The 19,419-nt window shown below is 43.2% G+C and overlaps 1 protein-coding gene across 1 annotated transcript in view; it reads right to left on the bottom strand.

Moving 5' to 3' along the window:
• Nucleotides 1-19,419, bottom strand: part of LYST (lysosomal trafficking regulator) — a 222,988-nt gene that overhangs the window by 30,254 nt on the left and 173,315 nt on the right. The window contains exons 40-43 of the mRNA XM_006872009.1: nt 17,304-17,460; nt 11,985-12,125; nt 8,061-8,278; nt 5,472-5,702 (exon numbers count right to left, since the gene is read on the bottom strand). Coding sequence (XP_006872071.1) covers nt 5,472-5,702; nt 8,061-8,278; nt 11,985-12,125; nt 17,304-17,460 — 747 coding nt within the window. The remainder of the gene's footprint in view (nt 1-5,471; nt 5,703-8,060; nt 8,279-11,984; nt 12,126-17,303; nt 17,461-19,419) is intronic.

Raw genomic sequence — 19,419 nt, 5'->3', positions numbered from 1 at the left:
ATGGGACTGAGTTATTGGACTTGAAGTCTCGGGTAACATTTAGATCAGTTAGCATGTTGTTGTTGTTGTTGTTAAGTGCCATCAAGTAGGTTTCGACTCATAGTGAGCCTATATAGGGTTTTGGAGGACGGTTGCTGAGTTTGAAGTGGCAACCTTGAGGTTCAAACCAACGTTGCTGTCCAGCACATTAACCTGCAGTGCCACACCAGGACTCATAGTATAGTTAATAAAGATAATGCTCTGCATCCTACTGTGGTAAGAAGTGTCTGGGCTCTTAGATTTTTTTGAGTGGCCATCTAAGATTCAACTATTTGCCTCTTTCCATCTGGAGCAAAGGAGAACGAGGTAACCAAAGACTCAAAGAAGAAATCAGCGCACGTGAACCACAGCAAGAACTAGATAGTGCCCACCTACTACTGACCACTCTCACCAGGACACAGTAGAATGTCCCAGCTAGAATGAGAGAAAAGTGTAGAACAAAATTCAAATTCATTAAAAATACCATACTTAATGGACTAATAGAAACTAAAGGAACTTCAGAGCTGTTGGCCCTAAGACAACCTTTGAATCCAGGCCTGAAGCCACTCCTGAAGTCATTTTTTAACTAAATGACAAATTGGTTTATAAAATAAATAATAACACCCATGAGGAATGTGTTCCTTAATAGAATCAGCTATATGAGACCAAAAGGGCAGCATTAGCCCCAAACTAAAGATGAGAGAGAAGACAACCAGGGTTAGGGAAACCGGAGGGCAGAAACTGGAGAAGGCAGAATAGACATGGGAAAGAGTCTTGACACATTTATTTGGTGGGGGGAAACTAATGTCATAGAACAATTCATAAACTTCACCTAAAGCACAATACAATGCTAAAAAGGAAAAAAAAAAAAGAAAGAAGAAGGGAGACAGTCCGACCACAAGAAGGAACCTTCTAACTCATCTTTATCTTAGCACTAGCATCCTGCCTGGCACACAGATTTTCAATCGATGAAAGAAGGAAGGATGTTCAGTATGGAGCACCCTGAAAGGACCAGACAGAAGGCACAACATGCTAAATGTGGAACACCCACACAAGCACCATAGCTGTCAGAGAAACAAAGAGTTGTCAGTAAAGAACAAAGGAAGAACAAAAGAACTGGGTCACAAAGGTGAGGGAAGACTGGAGAGGGAGACCCACGTGCCAGTCCCAAAACAGTAATGAAAAGGTGAAAATAATGATCCAGAAGATTATTAAGAAGAGAAGAAACTATGTAGTTTTAAGAGGTTTCTCCTGAAAAATTCTACTCTTACTTGTTCTATTTTTGATGGTCTCTTCTTTTTTTATTGACATTCAAAAATTTTAGATATTTAAAAGTTAATTATTTTACTTTCAACTCTTCAGAGGAAAAATGCTAAAATAATCTGAAAAAAAATATAATGCTATTTTAAAGAATTGATTATTTTGAGTTATGGTGTTGGAGGAGAATATTGAAAGTACCATGGACTGCCAAAAGAACCAATAGATCCATTTTGGAAGAAGTGCAGCCAGAGTGCTCCTTGGAGGCCAGGATGGCCAAACTTTGTCTTTCATACTTCGGACATATTGTCAGGAGGGACCAGTCGCTGGAGAAGGATATCATGTTTGGTAAGGTGGAGGGTCAGAGAAAAAGAGGAAGAGCCCCAGCAAGATGGACTGGCCAAGTGGCAGCATTGATGGGCTCAAGTCTGGCAACAGTAGTGAGGTTGGCCCAGGATTGGACAGTGTTTCATTCTGCTGTGGTTGGTACTGACTCGATGGCACCTAACAACAACAAGAAGCAATTTTAGTCATTTCCACAAAAAAACTTAATGATTTTCAGTGAAATTTTGCTTAATTCACTTTTCAAATAATGAGAGAAAAAAAAATAGGCACCATTGATCTACATGTTTCAAAGATGTCACGGTGGTGGTGACTGTGTGTTGGGAGTTGGTTCTAACTCACAGTAAGCCTGTACAGGGTTTCTGAGGCTGTAAATCTTTATGGGAGCAGAAAGCCTCATCTTCCTCCCAAGGAACCATTAGTAGTTTCAAACTGCTGACCATGTGAGATTAGCACTACACTACCAGAGAGCTCCTTTAAAAAGTCGCAGTGGTCGGAAAAGAGAATGAACACCTGAAAAAGCTCAGGAGTTTCAGGAATGCTAGAGAGAGGATGAGGTCAGAGACAGGAACCGTGAACACAAGTTCTTCCTTTAAACTCCTCAGCCTCGGAGACTCTTCAGAGTGTGACTTATTCCTCACAGATCCTGGCCAGAACATTCTTTTTATGTGAATTGTGGAATTTAAATTTTCAGTTACACAAAACCATACAGTGGCAACTGTTTCACCTCACTAGATGCCTTAAAGTACAGTGCTTTAGTTAAATGTTTTTATTACAGCTTTTGGAGTCCTGGTGTGGCACTGTGGGCTAATGTGCTGGACTGCAAAGTCAGTTTGAACCACAAGTCACTTCTCGGAAACCTTATTCAGGGTCACTGAGTCGGAACTGATTTGACGGTACTTCACAACAACAACAACAACACACTAGCAAATTAAATGCCATTCATGGAATTATTTTGACACATTAAAATACTGATTTTAGTTAAAAATAGTGACCCTGGTAACGATGCCTAATATGCTCTATGAACTTCAAATCTTAAGAGTTGACAAAACAAAAAGTATAAATTTCTGTTAGGTAATACAACACTGGTGATCTTGTTTCAGGAAAACAACATTTTCTACTATCCTAATGTTTTATGTTAGAATTTTATTGGTTTTCTAAGTTTTATTTGTATTTGATATGAGAATCTGGCATATGTGAGCTACGGCATAAAGTGTTTACATCCTAGTGCCCTGACATATTTTCCACATCATTTTATCAAAAAAGTACCCAAACAAGGGCTGTGAACGCCTCCTCTGCAAACAGACCACGTATTTCTCATGTTTGAGATCCTTGCTTTATTTCACCTTTAAGACCCCTCACAACCACCCTGCCCTCGTCTTTTCATTTTCTGCCACTTCCTTCTACAAACCCTTTAAACCACTTTACATCTCCCAACTTAGGCTACTTTTATAATGAAGAATTAAACCCAACATTAAAATCTACGTTACTTAATAAGGCTTATTTGCTTTATTTTTCTATTTCAAAGTAAAAATGGCACCTGCTTCCTATTGCTAGAGCCGTTACTTTTTATTATTGCAATCTGGGGAGGCCAAAGAAGTACATTTATTTCCTCTTTCAGTACAAACCAGACACAAGCCCACCTCTGGGCAGTGAGTGCTTCAGTGTCCACTGCCATGCCCTGTTGGACATGTTCTCTGCTCCTGGACGGGTCCTCTAGTCACTTACAAGTATCCTCTGATGTCACAATCCTATGAAGGAAGACTTTCCCTGGTTAACACCCTTCTAGTATGGCGCTACAGGATCAGTACTGGACTGCGGACCACAAGGTCAGTAGTTCAAACCCACCAGCCACTCCTCAGAAACTCTATTCAGGGTTGCTATGAGTGGAACCAACTCCACAACAACATTCCCTGCAGAAGGTTATAATCTCCATGCTCACACAAAGGGGCCCTGGGGGCGCTGGAGCACCGGACTGCTAACCACAAGGTTGGTGATTCAAACCCATCAGTTACTCCGTGGGAGACAGCAGAGGCTTTCTGCTCCTGCAAAGATTTACTTTATAGCCTTGGAAACTCTATACAGGTTGCTATAAGCTGGAATGAATCTGTGGCAGTGGGTAGGTGCTCACAAAAGCACTCCCTTCCTGTCACTAAAACAGCCTTTACTACACACCAGACATTGCTGTGAGCTGTACACACCTGTTTCCTGCTAGTCGCTGCCCATCTACAGGCTGGGACCATGACCTTCATACCTGTGTCCCTAAATCCTTCTAGTCGGTGTCCATCTGCGGGCTGGGCTCATGTCCTTCATGCTGTGTCCCTAGATCCTTCTAGTCGGTGTCCATCTGCAGGCGAGACCATGTCATTCATACCTCTGTCCCTAGATCCTACTAGTCGGTGCCCATCTGTAGGCTGTGATCATGTCCTTCATGCTGTGTCCCTAGATCCTTCTAGTCGGTGTCCACCTGCAGGCTGGGCTCATATCCTTCATGCTGTGTCCCTAGATCCTACTAATCGGTGTTCATCTGCAGGCTGGGCTCATGTCCTTCATGCTGTGTCCCTAGATCCTTCTAGTCGGTGTCCATCTGCAGGCAAGACCATGTCGTTCATACCTGTGTCCCTAGATCCTACTAATCGGTGCTCATCTGCAGGCTGGGATCATGTCCTTCATGCTGTGTCCCTAGATCCTACTAATCAGTGTCCATCTGCAGGCGAGACCATGTCATTCATACCTGTGTCCCTAGATCCTACTAGTTGGTGTCCATCTGCAGGTGGGACTATGTCCTTCATACCTGTGTCCCTAGATCCTACTAGTCGGTGTCCATCTGCAGGCGGGACCATGTCCTTCATACCCGTGTCCCTAAATCCTTCTAGTCGGTGTTCATCTGCAGGCTGGGCTCATGTCCTTCATACCTGTGTCCCAAGATCCTTCTAGTCGGTGTCCATCTGCAGGCGAGACCATGTCATTCATACCTGTGTCTCTAGATCCTACTAATCGGTGCTCATCTACAGTCTGGGACCATGTCATTCAAACCTGTGTCCCTAGATCCTACTAATCGGTGCTCATCTATAGGCTGGGACCATGTCATTCAAACCTGTGTCCCTAGATCCTTCTAGTCGGTGTCCATCTACAGGCTGGGCTCATGTCCTTCATGCTGTGTCCCTAGATCCTTCTAGTCGTTGTCCATCTGCAGGCAAGACCATGTCATTCATACCTGTGTCCCTAGATCCTACTAATCGGTGCTCATCTGCAGGCTGGGATCATGTCCTTCATGCTGTGTCCCTAGATCCTACTAATCGGTGTCCATCTGCAGGTGGGACCATGTCCTTCATACCTGTGTCCCTAGATCCTTCTAGTCGGTGTCCATCTGCAGGCGGGACCATGTCCTTCATATCTGTGTCCCTAAATCCTTCTAGTCGGTGTCCATCTGCAGGCTAGGATCATGTCCTTCATGCTGTGTCCCTAGATCCTTCTAGTCGGTGTCCATCTGAAGGCTGGGCTCATGTCCTTCATACCTGTGTCCCTAGATCCTTTTAGTCGGTGTCCATCTGCAGGCGAGACCATGTCATTCATACCTGTGTCCCTAGATCCTACTAATCGGTGCTCATCTACAGGCTGGGACCATGTCATTCAAACCTGTGTCCCTAGATCCTACTAGTCGCTGCCCATCTGCAGGCTGGGACCATGTCCTTCATTCCTGTGTCCCTATATCCTACTAGTCACTGCCCATCTGCAGGCTGGGACCATGTCCTTCATGCTGTGTCCTTCATCGCTAGATCCTGAGCGAGGACTTGGCACCACAGGAGTTAAATCTGTTTTTACTGAATTCTACTAAAATACAAGTGACATACCGGATAGGTAATCTCTTTGACCTGGTCTCGAGTTTCTCCAAAAGCAAACTGCACCAACAATCCCACGGCAGCAGGGAACTCTCCTTCAATGCTGAGTCTGGATCCAGGTCTGCTTGCATGTGCTGTGTGGAACAACTGACGTGGGGTCTGGCCATAGGTTTTTATCATGGTTTCCAGTGCTCTTCTCTGCACAGGATCTTCAACTGCAGACACGTCCATTCCAAAGTATGTCTGATGAGTAAGAGCAAAAGAGAACAGAAATATGTCTAAAGCAAGACTTGGAAATCATACCAAAATACACACAATTTGTTTTAGTCTCGTGTTGCTTGTCCAAAATGATGTAAAGGCACAACTGAAGTTAAGATGCAATTCAAGAGAGTATGAATTAGGTTCTAGAGAAAACAAAGTGACTCTGGAAGAGCTGCATGGGTACGTCCAAGCTCTTAGTATAGCACACATACTACACTCTTACTCTTCCTGCTGTCATCGCTCAGAGACTGAGAAGAAGAATCCAGGCATCTCACTTGCTTCTATTTTTCTAAAGCTAGCAGTCAGGAGCTGGGTACAGATCTGCCGTACTTTATGCATACATACTTGTATGGTTAGCTTTTAGTATTTGATTATAGAAAGTTTCACTGAAGTATCTGGGTGCAACATTTCTGTAAGTGGCAAAGTCAAAATTTAAAAACACTTTTGAAGCTAAATAATCTTCCACATTACCCACCCTCCCACCACTCCCACCATCCCAGGGCCATGCTAATGTTAACGCACTCCGAAATCCTCTAACAAGCCTTGCTGCTAGTTCATTCCAATAGTGCTTCTTTATACTCCGTGCTAAGCTTCTACGTGAACTCAGTGTGTTCATGAATGGTAAGTGAGGGGCCAAGAGCATTTCTATTTGCATCCCCAGGGCCAAACAAAAATGCCCAATGTAAAGATATGTTTCCTAAATAATAAAATTGCTTTTCTTTTTTCGAAACAGCCTAACTAGCAACTCAAAAAGTACATGTAAGGAAAGTGTAATCATTCTATGTTTAGGAATTTACTATGAGGAAATAAAGATGTACATAAAGAAATAACCTTGAACAGCAAAAAAACACCACAAAAAAACTAGCTAAATTGTATTAATAATGAACTGGTTAAATAAATTATTATATAACCATATTTTGGGGTAGTAAGTAGCCATTAAAATTACATAGAATAATATCTAATGATTTGAACTATTTTAAGACCATAGTGTTGAAAACATTATAAAAATATTATAATATAAATGCAATAGTATATATGCATAGTAAAAAGTCTGCAAGGTGGGGAGTTGATTTTTCAATGACTTCTTGCCCATCTGCATTTGACCCCTTTTTCTAATACTGCACACATGCTGCTTCTGTACGCAAGTGTTTGCTAACCTGGAAAACAGAAGAGAGAGACCTCGCCTCACTAGGGCCTCTTCCAAGGCTGACCCATGGTTGGCATCTGGGAACCTGGATCTTGGTAGAGTTGTCACTGTTCTCTCACTGGGCCTAAACTGTTTGCACAATGTGGCTGCTGCTCAACACTTGCTATCTGTCTGGGAATCTGGAATCATAGTATATGCCAGACTAGGGAGCTCTGGTAGCGTAGTGGTTACTAATTGGGCTGCGAACCTTAAGGTCAGCGGTTCGAAACTACCAGCTGCTCCGCGGGAGAAAGATGAGGCTTTCTACTCCTGTAAAGATTTACACCCTCGGAAATCCTGTACAGGGTCGCTATGGGTCAGAACCGACTTGACGGCACTTAACAACAACAACAACAAGTATATGCCAGACTAGGCTACATTACCAGCCCTTATAAAAGCCCTGGGTCTCTAATGGGCTTCTCTGGTAGACAACTGGTCACACGGGCTGTCACAATCTGCTGCTGGAGGAAGTAAGTGTGCTTTGTGTAGTGTTGGGTGTTTGGCTCACAGTGCCCCTCTAGGACAGTCGACCTGCCCCACAGGGTTTTCTAGACTGTGATGTTTAGGGGAGCAGGTCTTTTTCCCCGTACATGGGTCTGAACCACCAGCCTTTTGGTGAGCATCTGAGAGAGTAACCACTTCACAACCAAGGTTCCTCACATGTGTGTTCTTTGTCACTCACCGGGAGAAACTTCACAGACACCTGGTTCCTTCAGACTGTCTCCGTGTGTCTTTTCCCGTCACTGATTTTGCTTTGTGTCCTTTCACTGTGATAAGCCTTAGCTAGTAAGGAGCCTAAAAAGTCATATTTGGCAGCTGGTAAGAACTTGCAGTGACACTCTAACCTAGGTTTGGTCTTGGGGGACCCTTGCTCCCCATTTCAATACAGATAACATTACAGTTATTTAAAAAGATATGAAATGTAAAACCTGAAAATCTTGGGTAGTAGCAGTTGTCTTTTAACTATTCAGCTTGTATAAGGAGTCTCTGGTTAAGTGCGTGACTACTAGACAAAAGGCTGGCAGTTCAAATTCACCCAGAGGCACCTCAGAGGACGGACCTGGTGACTTAAACCATGGAGCAGTGGGCTTCTACTGTGCACACCTACAGCCACCGTGCGTTAGAACTGAGCATATTCTCACAGCTTCACTTACAGCAGGGTGGAAGACATTGATGGCTTGAACGGATGCCTTCCCCTTCTGCTTATAGCCAAACACCAAGTCAATCCACTGACAGATGTTCTGGGACACACAGTCAGACTCCAGAGCCTGACGATGGATGAGGATGAAAAGACGAGGATCGTTACGCGCCCAGGGGGGCAGGTTGACGTGATTAACCCGCTCGCCATTCTGACGCACACCAAAGTCGAAACCTGAAAGACAAGAGCAACGCAGGGCAGGTCTCAAGAATCTACAGAAACAGCCAATGAGCGTAGTGGACAGGAAACAGAGCAGAAAAGATTTACCTTTAAAATAAGACACACAATTGTTCATCTACCTACTTACTTCTGGTGTGGCGCTGGAGGATCAACCCTGGACTGCGAACCACAGGGTCAGCAGTCAAGTCCACCAGCTGCTCCTCAGAAACCCTATACAGGGTCACTATGAGTCAGAACAGATTCGATGGCACTTAACAACAACAGTGATAATAATATTAGAATTTGAGATCACTCAACTTTGTCTTTTTGCCACTTTATAACAAGTCAAAGAATAAGCAGATAATAATTGCATTTCTACAAATCAGATCCTCAAATGCAATTGTTGCTGTTGTTAAGTGTTGTGGAGTCAGTTCTGACTCATAGCAACCCTGCATAGGGTTTCTGAGGCTGCAAATCTTTGTGAGAGCAGAAAGCTTCATCTTTTTCCCACAGAGAGGATGGTGGGCTAGAACTGAGGACCCTGTGGTTCGCAGTCCAGTGCTTATCATATGAAGCCACCGTGCTCCCTTCAAATGCTGTAAGTGCTTATATATCTAGTCTATCATGCACCTGAATCACTTGTATTAATATTTAACCAAATTTAGGCCTGTTTATGTTTAGGAAAAGAGGATGACCCCCAGCGAGATGGACTGGCAAAGTGACAGCATCAGTGGGCTCAAGCACAGCAACAATAGTGAGGTTGGCCTAGGACTGGGCAGTGTTTCATTCTGTTGTGTATAGGGTCTCTATGAGTTGGTACCAACTCGATGGCACCTAACAACAATGTTTATTAAATATTAGTATTCCATAGTTATGCTTATTCCAAGACTGAGTTCTCAAAGTCTACTACTTTTATAGTATGGTTCAAGGTCTATTTTGATTTTCTTTCTACTACCCATTCTTGTAGACAACAAAAAATATCCCATATATCAAATTAGGGGCTTGTTCTAAGATACAAATATATGGGATATTGAATTGTTTCACTAGTCTACTACTGTAAATAAAAGTTTTTAGAAGCACTTTTGTTTTGTTTTTTTCCCTAAAAGAAATGGCTCTTTGTACTTCCTTTGATGGACAGCAAAGCTGAACACTAAATCAGAAAAAAAACATGTAAAAGATCTGCTAAAAGCTGATCAAACCTCATATGAAATTAAACTGCTGTCTTTCTACTTCTTGAACTTGTGAAAACATAACGTTCTTCACAAATTTTGGAAAGATTTTGATATAATATGATTTGAAATAGAAATTCAGGGCTTCTATAAGATTTAAGTAGGAGTCCTGGTGTGGCGCTGTGGGCTAATGCATCAAACTGCAAAGTTGTTTGAACTGCAAGGTCGGTGGTTCAAGCTCACCAGCTGCTCCTTGGAAACCCTATACAGGGTCGCTATGGATCGGAATCGACTTAATGGCACTTCACAACAACAATGTAAGATTTACGTGGGGATAAGGGTGGGACCATTCCAACACAGCAAGGTGGTCACTCTGTGGAGTAGCTGCAGGGCAGAGTCAGGATGGACTGAGCACCTGCAGAGGGCAGGTGGCCTCAGGAGAAGCTACAGGAAGTGACTTACGGAAAATGAATAACGCCTACAGGGAAAGGGTTGGGGCCCGGAAGGCACTACGTTGCAGAGGTCAAACTAAATGCCATATGAAATGGCATCACGTCCGTTACAGCGCGGAGTCCTGGTGTGGCGTTGTGGGTTAATACACTGGACTACAATGTCACTTTGAACTACAAGGTCGGCAGTTCAAACTCAACAGCTTTTCCTTAGAAACCCTGTACAGGGTTGCTATGGGTCAGAATTGACTCGATAGCACTTAACAACAATGTTACATCATATCATGTCTTCCAAAAATGACTACAGCAATGTGTCCTGTCTAGCTTGCTTTTCCAGAATCTTGCCACTCCCTCATCAAGAGGTAAGACCTCCATTCTTTTCTTTGGAACTTGGGCAGGCAGAAGCCTAAGGCAACAGAACACCACAGTGGAAGTGATGGTGAGTGACAATTCAAGGCTAGGTCAGCACAGGCCCCACAGGTTCTGCTGGTCTGTCACTTGGGACTCTGGCTTTTGAAACCCTGAGCTGCCAGGTAGGAGTAGGAGGATGCCTGAGGCCACAATGCTATAAGGAAGCCCAAAGGATCTCAAGTGGAGAGGTGACCTGGAAAAGCTCTGCGAGAACATGGGACAGTGAGAAGCCCGCCAGCTTCCAGCTGCCCTAGCGCCCCGCCCCCACCCCCCCATCCCCGGCTACTCCCGCTCCAGCCACTCTGAATGCAAAACCTGGATGAGCTGTTCTGGAATTTCTGACCTACAAAATCTGTGATAACCAGCTTATTAAATTTTTAGTCATTAAGTGTCGCACTACAGGATAATGCGCTGGACCGCAAAGTCAGTTTGAGCCGCAAGGCTGGTAGTACAAACTCACCAGCTGCCCCTCAGAAACCCTATACACAGGATAGCTATGAGTCAGAACTGACTCAACAGCACTCAACAACAACAATGAAGTGTTGGGTTAACTGTTATGCAGCAATAGATACACTAACAGGAGACCACAAGCAAGGAAAATTGGCAGTAAATTTAAATATACATCCCCAACTGAAAGGCACAAGGAAGTCACCTCAAATGAACCAAAACCCAAACCAAACACGTTGCTGTCAAGTTGATTCTGGCTCATAGAGATCTTACAGGACAGATTAGAATTGCCAGACTTATGAAGCGGCTCGCGGGTTTCAACCATTGACCTTTCAGTTAGCAGTTGAGTGCTTAAGCACTGCACCACTGGTCCTCCTGTTTGGCTCAGGCAGTGCTCATTTGAAAAATGATGGAACATATTCCAGGGTAACAGCAGCTAGGATTGATTAATGATTCTCCAAACAACTACAGAGAGGTTAGTATCAAATGCTGAAGTAATTTGCCTCACAGTAACTTTTCTAAAGATAATCTTCAATTTCATTTATCCCTAAGGGTGACCTAAAATACAAAAGTAAATAAAGTAGGAAAACCACAAGCAGGTGAGGCTGGCCAAGATGGTTGGGCACCAGCACTGCAAACCATTAGACTTCATCATTCTAGGGGAGTTCTTAGGTGCGGCAAATGGTTGCATGCTCAGCTTGCTATCTGAAAACCTAGAGACGCCTTAGAAGACAGTCTTGGTGATGAATTTCTGAGAGATCTGCCAGTGAAAATCCTTCACACACACAGGGTTGCCAGGAATCAGAACTGACTTGAAGGCAACTGGTTTCTTATGTTTTTCTGGCTATCAAACAATTATTTCTGTCATCCCTCAGAAAATAATTGTTAAAAATTGGTTAATTTACATTTTGTTTTCAGTGAATGTATTTGTTGTTGTTGTTTTCAAGTGCCTTCAAGTTGGTCTCAACTCGTAGTGACCAAGTATAGTGTTTTCAAGGAATGGCTGGTGAATTTGAACCACCAACCTTGTAGTTCAAACCAACCTTGTGGCCCAGTGCATTATCCTACAAATATTTAGTTCCATAAAATACTTCAATTCTTTACGCTCACTTGAAAGAAAAATTACATGGTTAATAAATAAAGGCATTTCTATTTGGGGACTCAAATTTTGGAACTTGCAAAAGTTGTTTTTGGAAAATGATAAAACACTCAGAGGTACAAATTTGAAACCACCAGAGGTTATACCTTCACGATTAACTAAGAACTCCGGAAGATAGAAAAACTCAGGGATAAGCTCTTTCACGTCAGTCATGGATTCAAAAGATGACAGGCGCCAAGTTGTATTTGTAGAATGAAAAGTTCTGTCTGGAATGTCAAAACTTTGATCTATTAAAAAAAAAAAATACAATTAAGACACAAACACCTAACTCCACATGAAGGATATCATAATCTGTGCATTTGCTACTTCGGAAGGATCAAGGTGATGTTCATTTTGCTTGTTCAGAGTTTAAAAGAAGCTACTCTTATTTCTATAAATTATTTGAGAATTTACTACATGATCTTAATTTGTATCATGATTTCACAATACATTTAACTAGATGGTGGTGTGCCGTGGAGTCGATTCCAACTCATAGTGACCCCACACAGGGTTTCTGAGGCTATAAATCTTTATGGGAGCAGAAAGTCCTGTCTTTCTCCCACTGAACAGCTGGTAGTTTCGAATTGCTGACCTTGAGGTCAACAGCCCGACTTGTAACCACTGTGCTACCACAGCTCCTATATAACTAAATCAATGTTCATAATTTATTTCATTAATTGATAACTAACTGCCTCCCTGCCTGGAGTTCTGGTGTGCTGAGATAGGATACGCCCTGGACTGCTATCACAAGGTTGGCAGTTCAAACCCACAAGCCACTCCTCAGATACCTTCTACAAGATTACTGAGTCAGTACCGACTCAATGGCACTTACCAACAACAACAGCAGCATCTGTCTCCCCAAGTAGAATGAATGCTCAGGGACCTAGAAATAACCTACATTATGTGTACTCAACAATGATATACTTAATGAATGAATGGATAATAAAGACGGAAGATCAAAGTTCATGTACAGAAAATCATTGTTTCCCATCAAGAGACAAAATTATTTCTTTTCCCCCTATCTTCTCAATTATTATTATTTTGGGGGGCAGCATTGTTATTTAGATGTTCTAACTCTGAAGCTGAAAAAAACGGAGTGGAATTTCTTATGAATAAAATAAAACAAAGCATATGTGCATATGTGGAGTCCTGGTGTGGTGCTGTGGGTTAATGCGCCAGACGACAAACCTGTTTGAACTGCAAGGTCCGTGGTTCAAGCTCACCAGCCGCTCCTTGAAACCCTATAATGGGTTGGAACTGATTCAACGGCACTTAACAATAACAACAACAAGTGTGGGGTTATAGGATTGGCACTGGGCTGCTAACTACAAGGTTGATGGTTCAAACCTAGCAGCCACTCCTCGGAAACACTACACAGGGTTACTATGAGTCAATACTGACTCAGTGGCGCTTTACAACCACCACAAAGCATAGTTAGTCTTTCATTAAGTTTTTCTGGTCTGGATTACTCATGAAGAAATGAGTTCTGACCTGTCTTTTTTCTCAACAATTGTCAGAATTTCTAGCCATGAACCAGGCCTGGACTACTAAAACCTATCCACAATATCAGCAGTGTTTCATTGTCTAAAGCGTCTTTGATTTACTTAAATGTGAACACAACTTTTCCTTTGGAGACTGTAACAGAATTAATCTCAGCATGAAGCCAGGGATAATTTTGAAAAAACATACTGAATATTTCCCATAAATTTGAGCTAATGTAATAAGGAATGTTTCGGATTATGTGTGTTAGTTTCTCATCACTTCTAGTGAGTCAGTTCGCACTGGCTGGTCACTGAAGACAATCTGGAAAGAGATAAGGTTTGTAATTGCTTCTTTTTCCTTAGCCAACAGGAAGGGCCACTGAAATTTCTACAGACTTACTCAGGAAACAAAAGCTATCAAAACAAAGGGAATTCAGCAACATTGCAGGTCATTCAGTAAGGCTACAGTGAGGTCGCAGTTTTCTTATCTGGAGTTGAGATTGAGGAACTGTGGGATAAGGGAAGCAAACTGTGAGTGTCATTCAGACTTTACACTTCTCTTCAGCTCCCTAAGTTTTTTCTTAAAGTACTGCTACAGAGTCCGACAATCTAAAACACGCATGCAGGAAATCAATAATTGGGAGCACTTTTGCTCCAGGGAGCATTTGGCAGTCTCTGAGAGATTTTTGGTTGTCCCAGCTAGGAGGTGAGGGGGCTATCACTGGCATCTGGTGGATACAGGCCAGGGAAGCTGCTAAACTCCCTACAATGCACAGGACAGCCCTACAACAGAGGCTTATCCAGCCCCCAAAGCTCCCAGTGCTACAGATTAAATGATTCTTGGGCTACATTAAAAGAAATGTAGTGTTTAGATAGAAGAGGAAGCACTTCTGTTACACACTGCAGTGGCTCCTAACTGCATGTGAAATAAGTCTTTCTTATTCTGATTGCTATATTTTAATTAAGGCATTCAAAGATGAGAATATGTCCAGAAAGATGACCAGAATATTGGCAGGTTTGGAAAAGAGCAAACATGGATGGCTTAAACAGTATATACATATTTTTTTTTTCATGTAAAAATTCCATTATTACTATTATTTTAAAACTTTTTATTGTGAATTGAGGAAGGTTTACAGACAAGATTATCAGTTTTGCATTAACAAATCCTACAAAGCCATGATATTTTCAATAACCTTATATGGATGCGAAAGCTGGACAGTGAATAAGGAAGATTGTAGAAGAATTGATGCCTTTGAATTGTGGTGTTGGAGGAGAATACTGAAAGTGCCACGGACTTCCAAAAGAACCAAAAGATCTGTTTTGGAAGAAGTACATGGAGGCCAGGATGGCTAAACTTCGTTTCTCATACTTTGAACATATTGTCAGGAGGGAACAGTCGTTGGAGTAGGATATCATGCTTGGTAAGATGGAAGGTCAGAGAAAAAGAGGAAGACCCCGAACGAGATGAATTGGCCAGGTGGCATCATTGATGACATCAAGTGTGGCAGCGGTAGTGAGGTTGGCCCAGGATCGGACATTGTTCTGTTCTACTCTGGTAGCGTAGTGATTACGAATCGGGCTGCGAACCTTACGGTCAGCAGTTCGAAACTGCCAGCGGTTCTGCGGGAGAAAGATGAGGCTTTCTGCTCCTGTAAAGATTTACAGCCTCGGAAACCCTGTTACAGGGTCGCTATGAGTCGGAACCGACTCCATGGCACATCACAACAACAACAACAACAACTGTGCATGGGGTCGCTATGAGTCGGTTCCGACTCAAAGGCACCTGACAACAACAACAACACACTTTATTTCAAGGAGTTCTGGTAGCGTAGTGGTTATGAATTGTGCTGTGAACCACAAGGTCAGCAGTTTGAAACTACCAGCTGTTCTGCGGAAGAAAGATGAGGCTTTCTGTTCCCGCAGAGATTTACAGCCTCGAAAATCCTATACAGGGTCGCTATGAGTTGGAACCGACTCCATGGCACATAACCACCACCACACTCTATTTCAACTCAATGATTGCAATCCCCTCTATGGAACAAGAGTGATCCCGCTTCCTCCCTGTGGCTCCTAGTTCCGTCCCATCACTTCTCAGCGCTGTCCTTAGGGAAATGCCACCTTGTGATTAAAAATGACTGGGCACTCCAGCATTCATAGTGAGCACACCTTACTAATGTTGCTGTTCCTCCAATATACCTATCTATTGCTTGGCTGAAAATTGGGCCACAAGGGTGAGTTTCTTTCCAGACCTGAAGGGTGGTCGAGGGCCATCCGTCTCAGGGTTCCTCCAGTCGCTTTCTGACCAGTAAGTTCAGTACTTTTTTTTTTCTCCCCTCCAAATAATTTTGAGTTTTATTGCACATATTACGCTGCTTTCTATCTTGGAGCTTCTATGTGAGCTGTTTCAGAGCAGTCGGCAGTGGTAGCCAGGCACCATCTAGTTCTGGTCTCAGAGTCACGGAGACAGATGCTCACAAGTTCCATTAGTCCACTGAAGTAACTGATTCCAAGCCTCTTAGATTTTTATCACTCTTCTTTTCTGCTGCACATCGGGAGACCAATCGCTGCCTGCACTTTAGACAGCTGCTTGTGAGCGTTTAAGATCTCAGACGCTACTCATAAAAGTAGGCAGTAGAACATTGTATTTGTGGGCTATATTACGCCAATTGACCATGATGTCCTCTGAGACCCCCAGGGCCAGCTGCTCATTGTCTTAAGATGATAAACACTATTTTTAGAAGTGATTAAGCATACAGAACCGTTTTTAATTACATTTTTATATTACTTGCAGCAGCTGGGATAGGACTTGGCACACAGGAGGCTCAATTTGATGCCAAACTAATGAAGCACAATTAGCCTGGGGAAAAACAAGACTGACAGGGAGAAAGGGGACAGTAAAACCACCTTAAACTATCTGAACAGCTGTCATGTGGATAATGTGTTCTATGTACTGACAGAAGGACAAACATAAAAGAACCTTTCAGAAGCCCAGTAGAGAGAACATAAATGCGTTCTTCCAACAAGTACTATTTTGAGCTTTTACATAAAGAAGCTCAAACAGGGTGGAATAAATGAATAGACAATGGTTGCACAAAGGCTTTTGAGTACTATCAGGAGCAGTTACAGAGCCAACACTCCAGTTCTTAACTAGTAATGATACGGTATGGCTGTGCCAATTTTGTACAGATCATTAAAAAGCCATCCCCACATCTGCTGGCTGCCACTGAAAATGCTGAAATAGAAGATTATTAACTAGAAAGTTACTAGGGTGAAGGTACTGGGTAGCCCTCATTTTCACTGGTTATCCTGAATAAATTAAAATCACATACTCCAGTGAATAATGAGGCCCAGAGAAGATCTGATGCCTTTGAATTATGGTGTTGACGTATAAGCCAAAAGAACAATCAAGTCTGTCTTGGCAGAAGTACAGTCAGAAAGCCCCTTTACCGCGAGGATGGCGAGACTCCTCATATACCCTGAGTATGTTATCAGGAGGGACCAGTCCCTGGAGAAGGACATCATGCTTGATAAAATTGAGGGCCAAGGCCAAGAAGAAGACCCCCTACGTGAAGGACTGTGACAGTGGATGCAACAAAGTGCTCAAGCAGAACACTTGTGAGGATGGTGGAGGACCAGGTAGTGTTGAGTTCTGCTGTACATAGGGTCACTATGAGTTGGAATCGACTTGACAGCACCTAACAACAACACTCCCGCTTTCAGGCACAAAAGCTAATTTATGATTTAAAATCATTATTACTATCACTGTTAACAAAAAGTTCACTTTAAACACTGAGTGGCATATACACTTTACACTTTACACAGGTCTCCTGTGGTCAGACTGGTCTCCATGACTTCTTAAGATGCCAATCTTTTTTAGTTTTTACCCAGATGACCCAGAATGACTGCTTTAGGCAGTTCTGGAAACAAACCCAAACGGTTCCTTACCTTGGTAGGCTAAGAACATCTTCGTGAAAGGGGGCAGCCTGACCAGGAAGTGGAGCACAGTCCCGCTGTTTGAGTAGTGGGAACCATAGTGATAAGGCTGCACAGGAGGCATGGGGTCATCTTCCCGGGCTCCTTTGCGGTACTCTTCTTCCAAATACTGATGGACAGAGGGTCAAAACAAAATCCATGAGACTGGGCCCAGACCCAACTGGAACCGCCCCACTGGCTCCTTCTTGCTTCCCCTCCGTCCCACCCACGACCACAGCCAGCCGGAGCAACTGAGAATCTTCTTTGGTAACCTGCTGAGACCTGACCTCTTATGAAGCAGCTCTTTAAGGTCTGGCCATTTAATCTTTCATTGTTGATGCTGTTGTTGTTGCTAAGTGCAGCTGAGTTAGTTACAACTCATAGTGACTCTGTATAGGGTTTCTGAAAAGCAGTTGGTGAGCTTGAACTGCCAACCTTGCAGTTCAAACCAGCCTTGCAGTCCAGTGTATTAACCCACGGCACACCCAGAACTGCACTTAACAACAATAACAACTACTACTACATTTGCATTTAAAAGACATTTTTTGAGAGGCAATACTAGGTAATTAAGAGACTATTTCTCTAATAGTAGAAACACTCAAAATGTAAAGAACTTGTCATCTGATGGGAATTGTAAGGCATGGTGCCATAGGAAAAACACTGGACTTCAAGGTCGGTTTGAACCACAAGGTCAGCAGTTCAAACTCATCAGCTGCTCCTCGTAAACCCTATACAGGGTCACTATGAGTTAGCATCAACTTGAATGCACTTAACAACAAAGACAGAACAATTTATGGCTCTTTTACAGTGCAGTTACAAAGAGATAAAAAAGGAAGAGTGATACTTTTCACCACTCCTCTCTTCCCAGCATGGAGGCCTGGCGTGGCGCTAGGGGATAATGCACTGGACCACAAGGTTGGTTTGAACCACAAGGCTGGCGCTTCAAGCTCACCAGCCACTCCTCAGAAACCCTAAATAAAGTCACTATGAGCTGGAACCGACTCAATGGCACTTAAGAACAATAAATCTTCCCATCCTACAGCAGAAATCTTCACCAAACATTTACTATCTGCCACTATTCTCATCACCCACAGTTCAAGAGTAACTTCTTCCTGGTTTCCACAGTAACACCCACAGTTAAAAAAGGGAAATCAAGCAGTAACAGAAGATGCTTGGAAGGCTTGTTCCGACATTTTAATACAAGATAATGTGGTGAATATGAGAAGGCTACTTTAGCCATTCTTACATTTATACTGTTGCAGCATAGTGGTTACGAGTCGGGTTGCTAACCTCTAAGTCAGCAGTTCGAAACTACCAGCCATTCTGTGAGAGAAAGATGAGGCTTTCTACTCCTGTAAAGATTTACAACCTCAGAAATCCTACACAGGGTCACTATGAGTTGGAACCGACTCCACGGCACACCACCACCATCACTTTACCACCAACATATCCTTTTCCAGGGACTGGTCCCTTCTGATTGTTGTTGTTGTTTCTGTCAGGTGCCATCGAGTCGGAACCGACTCATAGCGACCCCATGCACAGCAGAACGAAACAATGTCCAATCCTCACTACCGCTGCCACACCTGAGTCCATCAATGATGCCACCTGGCCAATCCATCTCGTTAGGGGTCTTCTTCTTTTTCTCTGACCCTCCACCTTACCCAGCATGACATCCTTCTACAGCGACTGTTCTCTCCTGACAATATGTCCAAAGGATGAGAGACGAAGCTTAGCCATCTTGGCCTCCAAGGAGCACTCTGGCTGCACGTCTTCCAACACAGATCTATTGGATCTTTTGGCAGTCCATGCACTTTCAGTATTCTCCTCCAACACCACAACTCAAAGGCATCAATTCTTCTACGATTTTCCTTATCCACTGTCCAGCTTTCGCATCCATATGAGGTTACTGAAAATACCATGACTTGGGTCAGGCGCACCTTAGTCCTCAAGCTGACATCTCTGCTCTTCAATGCTTTAAAAAGTTCCTGTGCAGCAGATATGCCCAATGCAATACGTCGTCTGATCTCTTGACTGCTGCTTCCGCGAGTATTGATAGTTGATCCAAGAAGAATGAAGTCCTTGACAACTT

Source organism: Chrysochloris asiatica, unplaced genomic scaffold (genome assembly GCF_000296735.1).
Source record: "Chrysochloris asiatica unplaced genomic scaffold, ChrAsi1.0 scaffold00179, whole genome shotgun sequence".
In the NCBI taxonomy this organism is placed as follows: Eukaryota; Metazoa; Chordata; class Mammalia; order Afrosoricida; family Chrysochloridae; genus Chrysochloris; species Chrysochloris asiatica.
This window is presented reverse-complemented; position numbering and strand designations above follow the sequence as displayed.